Source organism: Syngnathus typhle, linkage group LG3 (genome assembly GCF_033458585.1).
Source record: "Syngnathus typhle isolate RoL2023-S1 ecotype Sweden linkage group LG3, RoL_Styp_1.0, whole genome shotgun sequence".
Taxonomy (NCBI): domain Eukaryota; kingdom Metazoa; phylum Chordata; class Actinopteri; order Syngnathiformes; family Syngnathidae; genus Syngnathus; species Syngnathus typhle.
The window spans coordinates 9,683,579-9,696,738 of NC_083740.1; the positions used below are offsets into that span (position 1 = coordinate 9,683,579).

The window sequence follows — 13,160 nt, forward strand, 5'->3', positions numbered from 1 at the left end:
TTTTGAGCATTATTTTGCCCCTTATATAACAAAAATTGTTTTGGGGCGTGGGGTTGGAACAGATTTTTTATGGGGACATTTTATAGGATGAGTAAATTATTGACAACCAATGTGACAACTCAATGAAGTGAAACGGAATCGCTGCGCTCTTTTGCATTGTTGGGGAGAGGAGGGGCAAAGAGGAGGAGGGTGGAGGATGAAGGAGAGGGAGGAGAAAGAGCCAAAGCAGGAAGGAAGGAAGGCAGGCGGAGTGAAGGAAAGAGAGGTAGGCTGTGAATGCTAACAAGCCCGTGGTAATCGTCCATAGCTTCCCAAGCATGTTGTAATGGAGAGAAAAGACAAGCACCATTAAGCTAGCTACTATGCACGAGCACCTCGGTCTCCTCCGCGTGCAAGTGCCGCTGCCTTGCAGCCGTCCGCACGTTTGATCCAGCGAGTTTAAAAAAAACAAACGTCTTTTCCCCCCGGCTGAGTGAAATGTATCGCGACTGTTCGGGAACTACACCGTGACAATGGAGATTGAAAATATCGTGGCCAACACGGTTCTCCTCAAAGCGAGAGAAGGTAAGCGCGACAATATCTATTTTTTTCATTTTTCAGCTGAGCCTTGTAGTCGAGGACGAGCCCGGTTCCCCTTTGGTCCTCATCCATGTCCTCCTTTGATATCCATACCTAGTTGCGTGGTGTCCTTACAATAATCAGCTATTGTCACATTTAACAAAAGCCATAATAAGCGGACAGATTTAGGCCCTGTTGACTGGGGGGTGAACAAGGCAGGGAGTGTTTGCAGCATCGGTGCATTGCAGCGGCCCGAGCGCATTTTTCCACACAAGCGCCGATGGCTGCCCCCCTACCCCCCCAAATGTGTATTTACATCTGACCGTGCATATATGTTATCATGAGTGTTGACATACTCGTTAGGAGGCTTGAACCAATCCATCCGCATACCTGCTTGTGTGACGCTTATTATCTGAATGGTACTATTTGACGCAGAGGTATGCCACTTTAATTGACTGCCTGAAGTGCAGGTTGGAAGGCATGTGGGGGCTGTAGAAGGCCCAGATGTACAGCCCGTTCTTGCAGGGTACTCCGTGGGCAGGTGATCCTCCTGTAGGATCTCACCTGCAGGTGGTGGATCACAGGCAAGGGTGCATCTGTTTGCAGAAGATGGCAGAGAGAGGGCCCTGAGTGGGTGTGCATCACAGAAGGAGGTGAGGAGGGGGGGTATTATTGTTGCACTGATATGCTTCGCAGCCAATCAGGGTGTCCGTAAAGATAATTGACGAGTTGATCAGTTTTATCGAACAGCATTGGCTTGTTGCTTTAAATCCACACTGTGCGTTGCTTATGTGCACAGCTCTAAAATGGTGATCTGCGTGATGATGCATTTTGCACCTGCCAGATATTGTGGTCATCACCTGAGACCTCAGATGGCCTCCGATCGCGGATGAGTGTGTGAAGGATGCCTTGTAATTAGATATAGAGCAGAGGAGCCATACACCAGTTTTCCAACCTTTATTTAGTAAAGGCTCATATTTTAACACCTCACGCAAATTTTATATGCCGAAATAATGATCTGGAATGATCTTCCACCCAGGCCATGTCTACACGGGGAAGGAACGTATCTTTGTTTTTAAATGTTTCACGTAAAAATAGAATTGCTTTCTGGTGTGTGTCCTCTCAAGACACTGGAATCGCTGCCAGGCATGAAGTATGCAATTTAGTGATGCTGCCACCGCATTTGACCAAAAGGACGATGCCTATGTCGTTTAATCGTACAATAATGGTGGGGAATGTGAAGCGGACTAAGAAGTACTACAACTGCTTTGGAATCAACACCAAGGTAACGGACATCTGTAATGGTGATTTACGATTGTTGTTGAACTGGGAGTATCGCTCCATCACTTCAGAGAAGATCTTTATGTCTTGTGAATGCTGCAATTTAAAAAAGATTCACTCTGGGACCCAGTTTCAAAAAAGTGTGTGTGGTTTTTTTTTGTGGACAAAATGTAAAAATAAATAAATTAAATGCCCTTTGTGGATATACTCTTAAACTCATTTATGTGTGAAATCTTGTGCTGTAATGCTCAAAGGAAACAAAGGCTCGAAACTGTTGAATCCCCTGTGTTTCTTTTTTTTAAATGGGCAGCTTGTTGTCAACCTGAGTCACCAATATAGGCATGCTTTATATTTGCCCAAGTCCGTTTTTGGCCGTTAAGGGGATTTTTGGCAAAATGCTTTCTTGTGTGAGTGTAGGTTGTTCCACTCATCCCAGAGAAGGCGTACAGATGCATCATTACCGAAAAAATCCTGAGAGATGACGTTTGTGGGTAGCAAGCACCGGCACCAGTACCATTCTGAGAAAGTAAGATGGCATAAAACTCTGTGTCAGAAGGGGCCGTCCGTCGCCCACCGAGTCGCTGTCTACGTTGCACAAATACAAAGATAGAAGGCAGAAGTGACGGGGCCCCTATGGGACTGTGTTGAGCCACCATGTAGCGAAAGATGCTTTTCCAACGAAACGAGTAGTACAGATCTGAACTTAAAAGAGTCAACCCAATGTTTTGTGGGTCAGCTTAGATCATTCTCATAAAGTATGACTTGGAGACGATATATAAATATCCGAGTCTGGATCTGTACTTTGCCACATTCACAGCTATCTAATTTAACTAGTATTATTTGTTTTTTTCTGCAACATGAGGTGATGGTCTTTTCATGAACAGCACAAGAATTATATGATGATTTATTATTTGATTATTTGTATATATACATATAAATGTACTAAATATTTTATGAATGAACTAAAACCATAATACGCCTTTGGAAACTTCTATCTGTGTGGATAGACTTAGACTTAGACAGACTTTATTGTCATTTTGTAAACACTCGGTGCACACAAAACGAAATTTCGTTGCATAGTTCCGCTTTTGTATGAATCCTGTACTGTAATTCACCTCTCCAGGAGTGAGTGGAGGCAGTCGTCACCCTGCATGCTACAGACATTTGGAGCAAACATTGCTCTTAAATACCCCACAGAGGTGGTCTGCGTTTTATCCCAGCTTTGGTCCCCCTAATGCTTTGTGACACCGAGGTCTATGTATACACCAGTGGAGTGTGTGAAGTGGGTCTCAGCTGCAGTAGCTGAGTTTCATCCCATGAGTCTGCGGAATTTTGTCCTGCTAATGTGTTATTAACTCTGTTCTCTAAGTCTCCAACCTCGCTGTGGAGAAGGAAATGACAAGATAAACCCCCAGTGTAGAACCCACCAAGAATGCTCGTTGCGAACCAGTGGCACTTGGCGGAACATTTTCTTAGGCGATGCCACATCCAGTCATCATTAGCAACCATTTCCCCCTTGAGGAAATGTTTTAATGTGAAATTCTCAAATGAAATGAGAAATTAAAAAGGAATAAGGATGTTGAAAACATTCCCCAAACTACCCCCGTTTGGGAAAATTCAAGGTTTGCTTGATTTACTCTCCATTCGCCACTGAATATGGCATAGCAATCTTAAGATTTCTTGCAATTGAGTTATTCCATTTATTATTATATTTATTCCACTTATATGCTATAGAAATCAGAGTAATTATTGTTGAGAGGCTGAAATCAGAGTTTTTAGACAGTTTGGTTCAACAGTAATTGTGATCTCTCGATTCTTAAAATAATCGATTATCTGGCGATGACTTAATTTCGACACCTAATGCAAAATTGGATAACTTAAGTGAGAAGCGACATGGTGTGACGAGCCCGTCTTTAGTGTGTGTGGCCAGAGCTCAGAATCTCTTGCAGGCACTAAAGCCTGCTGATCGTCTCGAATCTTAATCACGGCGATAAGATCTAGAATAATCCTAGACATGACGATGCGAAAATGTCATCATAATGATAATTACCAAAATTACGGTTTTAGTATTGCTGCAATAAATCACAGCTGTACGTTTTATTTTGAATGCAAATGTCAGCAGCCCCTTTGTACAAAAGGGCCTCGTATCAGCCCGACTACTCAACATCTGCAATTCACACTTTTATTAGCCATAATATCCAAAGTCATAAATCGCCATTCCACTACTATTTTTTTGCGATCGCGCACTTGCTGATTTTGAGAAGAGACCAAGTATGACGACAGATTTGTAAAGTTCCTGTATTTTCAGCTGGGTTTAACGTTTTGCTGCTCAACAAAATGTGTGTCACAAAATTCTACACAAGTGGGGATGACATAGTCCAAGCATGACTGCTCCTTCCAGTTGGACCTGAAAACAAAGCGGGTGGTAGGTGGTTGGAATGCAATCCTCTGGTCGGTTTAAGCGACTTTGGGTACCTAGAAAAGCGCTATATATAAATCCCAGTTATTTAGCTTTTTGTCTTTTCAAGAACACGAGCTCTGTTCCAAGTATGTCAAACTCATAAGTTGACACACATTCACAGAGTTATGTCAGTGCTTTCCAGAATCCACCCTGTGTTAACTGCGGAAAATGCTGTGGCGACCATCTCAAACATTTCGGCCAGCAGATCTCCCCCATCACTCTCGTAAGGGTTTTCCTGTGACGTCAGCCTGCGTAGCTTTATTAGTTTTATGGTCAAAACCAGACTAACATTCGTTGTCATCACTCTGGGGTGTTTCCTCCAGCTGAGGGTCATAAAAGCCATTGCTTTTTGACTACCGTCACCGGGACTTGGTTTACAGTCATTGCACCCACAAATGGATTGTGTATAGAATGAGTGTCTCGCATGGGCAGCTTTGGAAGAATGGGATGCTGGGTAAATGCCGAGAGTTTGTGAACTTTTCCGGCAAACCTACTGAATATAGGGCAGCACAGTGGTACGTATATGTAGTTAGAATGTCTGCGTTGAATCTGATGGATTTGAGATCTAGGCCCATATGTTGTTTTTCTTCCGGCTGTACTATCGAGATGCTAACATAGAGCAACATTGGAGGAGGATGAGATTATTTTTATTATGTGCTTTATTTTGATAAGGATTTGGTTCACAATAAAGAGAACCAATGACTTTTTATTTGAGAGGGACTGAGGGTTGCGTGAATACTAAACCACTCCGAGGGAAGGGAGCCTTGTAGAGCAGGGGTGTCAAATTAATTTTTTTCGCGGGTCGCATTGTAGTCATAGCTTCTTACGGAGGGCCATTATCACTGTCAACCCAAACAAATGTATGAGCACCTCATATTATATATTGTAAAAGCCCAAAACAAACTGACAAATAACTCGTTTTCAAATCAGACGAGTAAAAATTGGTCAGATATTAAAAAAAAAAAAAAGTTACTGTTAAAAAATGAAGACAATTTGCAATTTTAGTAATGACCCACGAATTTGATGCGCAATTTGTCTTTGCGGGCCACATAAAATGACGTGGCGGGCCGTATCTGGCCCCCGGGCCTTGAATTCGACACCTGTGCTGTAGAGAATAAAGCCGCAGTGTCTACAGCTCAGGTTCAGCGATAGCGGAAGTAAACCTTCATGTGTGGGTATTTTTGTAATTTCTGTTGTGTGTCCGGGGCTAACGCACTGCAGCTCACCGCAAAAACATTTGCTAAAACTAGTCTAGCTTTGCTTTTGGGTTAGTAACGGTTTGGGTGACGGCTGAAAATTGCTTCCGTTATGTCAGTATTTCAAAATTTTCATCAGTCCGTCAGTGAGGGACTGACAGACCTCCCGTCGATAATGACAGACTGCCCACTACTGCTGTTAGTTACCCTTGTAACCATTGTTTCACTGATGGTCTTAAAATAGTAGTGACGAACTGTAATTTAGCCATTTAAGCTTGGTTAGAATAACTGTAAAGGACTCGTAAGTCGTAAGACTCTCCGCACTAATGATGACGGACGGAGTGACTGTATGTATCTATATGTATACACAGCATTTTGACACTGGAGCACTGGGCCACTTTGTTGGAAACAATTGGGAAAGGACGTGCCTTGCTCAGGGGCATGAATGATGCTCGTTCACTCCCACGTATCACATTACTGTATGTTTGCTCAGAGAATTGAGTCCTTCAATCACAGCGCACGTTGTCAACCAGTGTTCCACGCCTGTCTCTACTTGCTATACGTTGTTGCTATAACCCTCCCCCTCCCCCTTAATGCACTTAATGGAATATCTCAAACAGAGAGACAAAGCTCGGCAAAAGAAAGGTGTTGCAACCCACCACAGCAGCTGCAGTGAGTAAGTGTGTGCGTTGTCGTGCACGTGGCCTTTTTGTGTGTCGGTTTTGCGCTCAAATGAGAAACTCCAACTGCTCCAACCATCTCTGGCTTGTCTGCTCATTCTGCTCTTTCCTCTTTTGCAATTAAAGCTTAAATCTTCTGATCGTGTACTGGTTCAATTCACCTGACATTTGTGTGTTTTAAAGAGTGGGTGTGATCTGTCTCATGCAAATGAGCCCTTTCCCCAACAAATTCCTCATAAACGGGGGACGTTTCAAAGCATTCAGGGCCGTGGTGAATGGGGTGATTTTAAAATCAGGACCCCTGGTTACAGAAGTATGATTGAAGTCGAAGATCTCACTTCACAGCGGTAATCTGTGATCGCCCTGGCCAATTTAACATCATCTGCACTTGTTCAGTTAGACCACATATGCTTTAAATTGGAATTCCACACTTGCAGTGTGAAACCAGACAACCCAATGTGTGACACATCGTGGAGGCGCAAAGATGATCGTGGTTGTTCCACCCAAACACTGGCGGAGCTAGGATTTTTTTTTTTTCCTTGCGGGGGCCGTGGGGTGGCCAAGAATATCTCGGAGTCTGCAAAACATTTTTTTTCTTTTTGCAAATCCGTGAAATTCTTCTGAAAATGCTGATTAACATTCATTGAATGTTCCCCAGGGGAGTAAATGTGAAAAATACTCCAGGAAAAATGGGAAAATACTCTTAGGATCATCAGGAGCGGTGCTGCCTGGTACTTACATGTTTCTCACTCGCTGTCTTCCACTGTGAATATACACGTGGATTACTTTAAGTAAACGTCAGGCCTTTAGTTTGAATAGGCAACAGAGATACTCGCAGCTAATATTTTGCTTATCTTGGGCTACTCCAGCCAATCGCACTCTGCGTGCGAGAGGCATTGGAAAAGCAACAGGCCATTCATTTATCACGGCCGGGCTCCATTGTGCCTGTGTGCGTGAGCTTGCTCACATTACAATAGCCCTAAACTATGTGTGACCCTGTCTCATTTCCTAGCATTTAACTTTTTGTTATTTGGGAGCGTTGAAGTCGTACTCTCTGGAGCTCCAGCGCCACAGGGTGTGGGACTCGAGCAGTTATGAAATATTTAGTTAGGTATGTCATGATTACCAGAGTCCTAATCACTTTTAGTGTTACGCAAAAGTCGCTGTGGCATCAGCGTCGTTCTGCTCTCCAAGTTAGGACAGTTCTAGTTCTACTTTATACGTTAAAACCCAATGCCAACAACCTTTACGGACTCGTCTTGTCCCTTCCCCCGAGAAATGCGTGATCACAAAAACCAAGACGTTTCCGAATTCTTCGTTAACTTAGCGAAAAGAAACGAGAAACACGTACATAGTATTCATTGATTTTCATTGTAATGACACTCGTGGTTGGATTAGATGTTCCATACGTCGTTGTTGGTAAATGCTCACTATTGAGTTAGCTTAAAATAGTCTGCTTACGGCACAATCAGCACGTGGCTCCAAGTGATGACGTTGCGAGTCTGGCACATTCCCAAACCCGGGGGATTATTTTAACCCTTTCACTTGTCTCTCTAAAAGAGTAGGAGAAAGGGTGGTTTAGTGCCATCTAGTGGTGAGTTTATAACTTTGAAGTGCGTGCACACCGAGAGCACACGCCGCCAACCGAGCAGCAATTTCTTCAGCAGATGTGCAAGCAAAATGTCATCACAGATGACTTCTAGTAAGTTAATTTCTTACACATTCTGTATATAGTCCAGCAAATGGTGATCTGGTAATTGTCTCCTTCGGGTATCCATAGCAGAAAGATGGCAGTCAGGTCAGACATGCAAGATGAAACGATCACTAGATTTAGGATTACATGGGCAAAAAAAGTAATGTCATAGAACATATTTTTTTGCATCTTACGGAAATTAAGAGTGTGTTTTTAGAATAAACATTGAAAAATCAAAACATTCTATACACTGCCACTTTAAGGTATATTATGCATTGAGTAACGAAACTGTCTTGTTAAAGTCACAACTGCCTCAACCCATATTGTGTGAAGTTGTAATGTAGTGACTGCATGCTATCATGCTGGGTCTCAATTCTCTTGACGTGTGGCTGAGCATCAGTGTGTGACATGTGTTCATCAGATGGCTTAGTGACTTCTACCACATGGCAGTGCAAAGTACAAGCGAGCTGCGAAGAAAGTGGCGCTAGACTATGCTGCGACTTTGCCAGTAGTGATGCGTAAAAGATATTTGAGATGTCTCTTTGGTATCACTACGCTTTTAATATTAATTTGTTACATTCAATTTATGCGTTTGTGGGTACAGATGATATATTTTTGTCTAATTTGGTTTAGTTATTTGTGTGTTATTCCCAAGCAGTAGTTTTGATCAAGTCAGGCTAAATTTGTAGTGATAAGAACTGGTAGTCTTCCAAAAAATCTTTTGTTTTAAATGTTAATTAGTTTTCAGAATGAGTTTGTTAACCAGCCCCCCCCCCCCCTTACATTCTTCATTTGACTTAAACTTATTAGGCTTATTCATTCATCTTTTGAACAGCTAATTGTCACTGCTTGCTGGTTTGATTTTGTGTATTTCTTTTAAAAACAAAAAAAAACATCACAGTAAGCGCTGTATTTATTCAAAATATATTTTAAAAAAAAGAAGAAAAAAAAGGGTGGAACACTGGTTAGCCCGTCCGCCTCACAGTTAGGAGAGTGCGGGGTCGATTCCACCTCTGGCCCTCCCCGTGTAGAGTTTGCATGTTCTCCCTGTGGTTTCCTCCCACATCCCAAAAACATGCTTGCTAGGATGATTGAGCACTCCAAATTGCCCATAAGTATGAGTGCGAGTGTGGATGGTTGTCTCTGTGATTGGCTGGCTCAGGGTGTCCCCCGCCTACAGCCTGATGACTGCTGAGACATGCTCATGACCCCTGTGGGGACGGATGGATTTTACAATCATTTTAAAACCACAAAAAAAATAATAATAGTATTTTTTTTTTTTTACAGCTATCCACGACCCAAATACAAGTACTGTATGATAGTCCACAGAATTGAAGTACAACAAGTTTAGACAATCGATGCACGACAATTCAGTTTAATTATCTGTTCTCATCTTCTCTTTAAAAAAAAAAAAAAATTGCTGCACTTGAGCATTGTTGGAATGTTAGTGCAAAACACATATTTGAATGCCTATGTAATGGATTCCTTCTTTGAAGACTTAAATACAGTGTGTAGTAATTAATATATATAACCAATAGGTTTATGGTGTTGAAACTTGCACATTAATGTGAATTTAAAACGTAGTATTAATAATACAGTGAAAGAAGAAGTGAATTTGAATATTTAGTCTGCAAGCTAGTTTATCATATGCGCCCCTAAATTTTCTTCCAGTATTCCTAGAATTTTAAGTTAGGGGCTGCTGTTCTCCATGAAAAAATCTTTTTTGCTTGGAGCCGTAATCAGTCTTATGTGACTTGGCCTTAGTGAGCGTAATAGTGTGTTTGTCTATATCTGCGTGTGACCTCGTCTGGCTCTTTCTCCCATTGCGATGAAAATGTGAGGAAATCACAGATGAGCAAATTTGGCAAGCGGCTGGATTGTATTTGACTGAATTTGGCAATAATGTTTTACTGATCACGAGAAGCCAAAATTGAAATCATGGTTAATGTCAATTGCCCAGCCTTATAGCACACTTAACATCCATGTGTAACACTTTGGTTGAAACCACTCGGTTTTTGGAGATGACACTGTCCAATGCAAATGTGCCAGTCCACTACTTGATCTCAGGTAGCCTCAAGTCTGAAGGCCACAGAAGTTGGCGCCGAAAAAAATATTTACTTAGTTGGTGTGGCAATTTTAAATATTTGTTTGTTTAAAGGTTTAATGATTACCTTTGAGAAGAAACTAGTACAGGCCTGTTTCTTCATCCTTTCATACCACTTGACCTTAACAAGTGATGTAGTGTGACTAAAATAGCATATTGCATCACACTGAGAGGTACCACAAGACTCATTAATGTCAATAGATTGTGTCACGTCAAAGTCAGGTCAAGAGTATAAGACATTGACGAACAAAATGATCATACGGCTTTGAAAGCGCTATATTCAGACCACTGAAGTAATACAATTGGCAAATTGGGCTCCATATTTTGGGAAGCATATCTATCATATTGCCGAATTCTTGAAAAGTGTGCATCTGCTCTGACGTGAAATTGTTGGTAACACTCCAAATCTTAGCCACAAGGAAGTCGTTACGTGATGTCGTTTGTGGCTAATGTTCTTCTAGGAAATATGCCCCCCCCCCCCCATATGGTTATTAAATGAGGTGTGGGATAGTGGAGGCGGGGGAGGTAGTTATTTTGCTGTATAATTAAAGGCTTTCTTTAACGTAAGGGTAGTTAAGCTGCTATGTGCCTTCTTGAACTTGAGTCATGTGACTTTGCACATGTCGCTGTGATTCCACGTGATGATCTCAGAGTTGACGGAAGCCAACTGGCCTGATGTTGGTGTTTATGGAGCGGCCCATTATGTCGGAAAGGAGAACAAGTTAAACAAATACGCGCTCCATCCGTTCGACGTTAAGGGCCTGCACACATGGCTTTGACGTCAGAGTGACATTAAACAGGGTGGGGTTGCCCAACTCGCTCTGATAGGCACACGTGCGGACGCACACGCTATTCGCCCCTTACGTGCCTCCCCCCCCCCACACCTTCTTCCTCTGTTCTTTTCCCCCTGACTTCAAAATTACATGGCAGCTTCTCATTTCCTTCCCTTATTGCAAATCCATAACAAAACACTTAAGAGTTTGAGCTCTGATCTTTTTGGTATAAATGTGATGTCTTGCTCACTGGTTATTGTTATTGGCTCAAATGTGTCCAAGGATTTTCTTTTGTCCTCACGAGCTTTGCTTTCCCATCAACACGTTCCTGGTCAACATTCCCGTTGATAGTTGGTCTGGTTGTGGGTTAGATACTATGTGGGTTTGATTGCACGCCAAATTTGGAATATGTTTGTGTGTGCAAATATATTTCAGTATTTAACCATGTCAGTGTCGCTGCCACATGCCATTTCCAGGTTTGGTGGTTTCCTCAGTCAGTTTGTGTTTTGCAAGTTCCCCATGACCTGGAAGGAAAATCCTATTTCTTTGACTACTGCATGCAGATTCTTTTCTTTTTTTCCCACTAGCATACATGTGAGCAGTTTTCTTGAAAAGCCTATCACTTTTGCACTGGTGCGCCAAACTTAAATTATCAGCTGCACCAGTACAAGTTAGTTCCGTCCATATTTTCAACTGCATCACTTTCAGCTTGACGGTTTTATAGGTTCACTCGTATCTTATCGCCATTGAATAATTTCATTCCATCGATTAATTGAATAATCAGAAAGTGTGTTACAAAATATTATTTTCCTGATTGTTTTTTTTGGTATCACGTTTTAATGCCAAAACTTCTTTCTTTAAAAAAAAAAATGTAAGGGTGACACTTTAAACCCGCACAATGAAAAAAGATCCCATGCATATTAGTAATTATTTGTGTAACGTTTTGGCAAGGCGCTTAAAGGTAAAGAATTTTTAGCAAACTTTACCTATTGTGTTTATTATGTCGGAATGGAATTTGCCGACTTTAGGAAGAGAGCCTTGTGTCATGCAAGTGAGCCCAAGCTTACGGCAGCACAATGAAGTCATAAGTAACACATCAGGCTTACAATCAAGAGCTCCTGGCTTTTAGTCTCAGCTTAGGCCTTCTGTGTGGGATTTGAATATACTCCCCATGCATGTGTGGCTTTTCTTCTTCACCACATGCTCTACTTCTGGCATGGAGGCAACTTGTGATATGAACCACTAGAACCTGGGCCTCTGTTCACACCAAGGTAGCAAACATGCCCACGTATATGTGAGGAAAGGGCAGTGATGTGGTGGTGCCACTTTGTCATTGATTGTCTATGTTTCTGACTCTCAGGTGGAGGAGGGAAGAGGAACGGTCGCAGCAAGAAATGGAAGGAGATGCTCAAACTACCCCACATCAGCCAGTGTGAGGAGCTGCGTCGCATTATCGGTAAGAAATTGCTTTGTGCGCGAGACAGAATGATAATGTGCCATGCTGTGTCAAAGGGTTGGGTCGGACTGCAGAAGGAAGCTCAGATCGGACTTCCTTCCTCTTTGGCGTCACCACCCACCACCGACAGGCGGGGCACAGGAAACTATTTGTGTATGAGTGTGTCTGACTCAAGGAATTGTCGGCTCAGCCGTTTCTTCATTTGACTTTTTATATACTATATTTCAGTGCATCCGCAATTAAAGAAAATTGGTTTCAACGTCTTGTCCGCAAGGAGACAGTATTTCGGAAACCTGAAACTGATCATTGTGGAAACCTGGTCTCATCGTGGCTATACCTCTAAACACTATGTGCCCGTGTGAATAACACTTATGCAGCTCTTCTGAGTTCACAGTGATTCACTTCGGTGATCTGAGTTCTAGCTTTGAAGCCGACATCCCACATTCCCATCATTTATCACAATTTCTAAATTGTTGCGAGTAAAATTTTTTCTTGCATGGACTTCGGTAAATTCCCGGGGCAGCATTACAGCACCGCTTCAGGCCTGGCATATAAACTACAGTGTTTCACATGGACATCTATTTTTTAAACTATTTAGTGTTTTCAACAAATAAGAAGAAAATGGCTCAGTTTCCATGTGAATGGAACTAAAAGAGACCCCATGGTCTGGCACCTAAAGTACATATGTTTGTGTGTGTATCAGTAGATCACAGCTTCCTATGCAGTTACAGCTCCAACCACACTCTCCTCCCCCACATTCGCACCCCTCCCTACTTTGTATCCGCCACCCCCACTATCTCGACCTCTTCTGGTCTTCCACGTAAAAGCAGAAGGAGAATCATGACAAGAAAACGATAATTAAAAAAAAAAAAACACTGTCAACAACGCCAAGAAATTAGAAAAACAAACGGCAAAAGGAAGACAAGTTAAAGATGCGGATGTGGTTATAACACAAACT

At 42.2% G+C, this 13,160-nt stretch overlaps 1 protein-coding gene across 2 annotated transcripts in view; it reads left to right on the forward strand.

Moving 5' to 3' along the window:
• Positions 1-195: 195 nt before the first annotated feature.
• Positions 196-13,160, forward strand: part of grk4 (G protein-coupled receptor kinase 4) — a 30,749-nt gene continuing 17,784 nt past the window's right edge. The window contains exons 1-2 of one of the 2 annotated variants that reach the window (XM_061273899.1): positions 196-564; positions 12,107-12,202. In XM_061273899.1, the coding sequence (XP_061129883.1) occupies positions 513-564; positions 12,107-12,202 (148 nt within the window). In that variant the 5' untranslated portion in view covers positions 196-512. The remainder of the gene's footprint in view (positions 565-12,106; positions 12,203-13,160) is intronic. The other variant, XM_061273898.1, reaches the window with a different exon arrangement.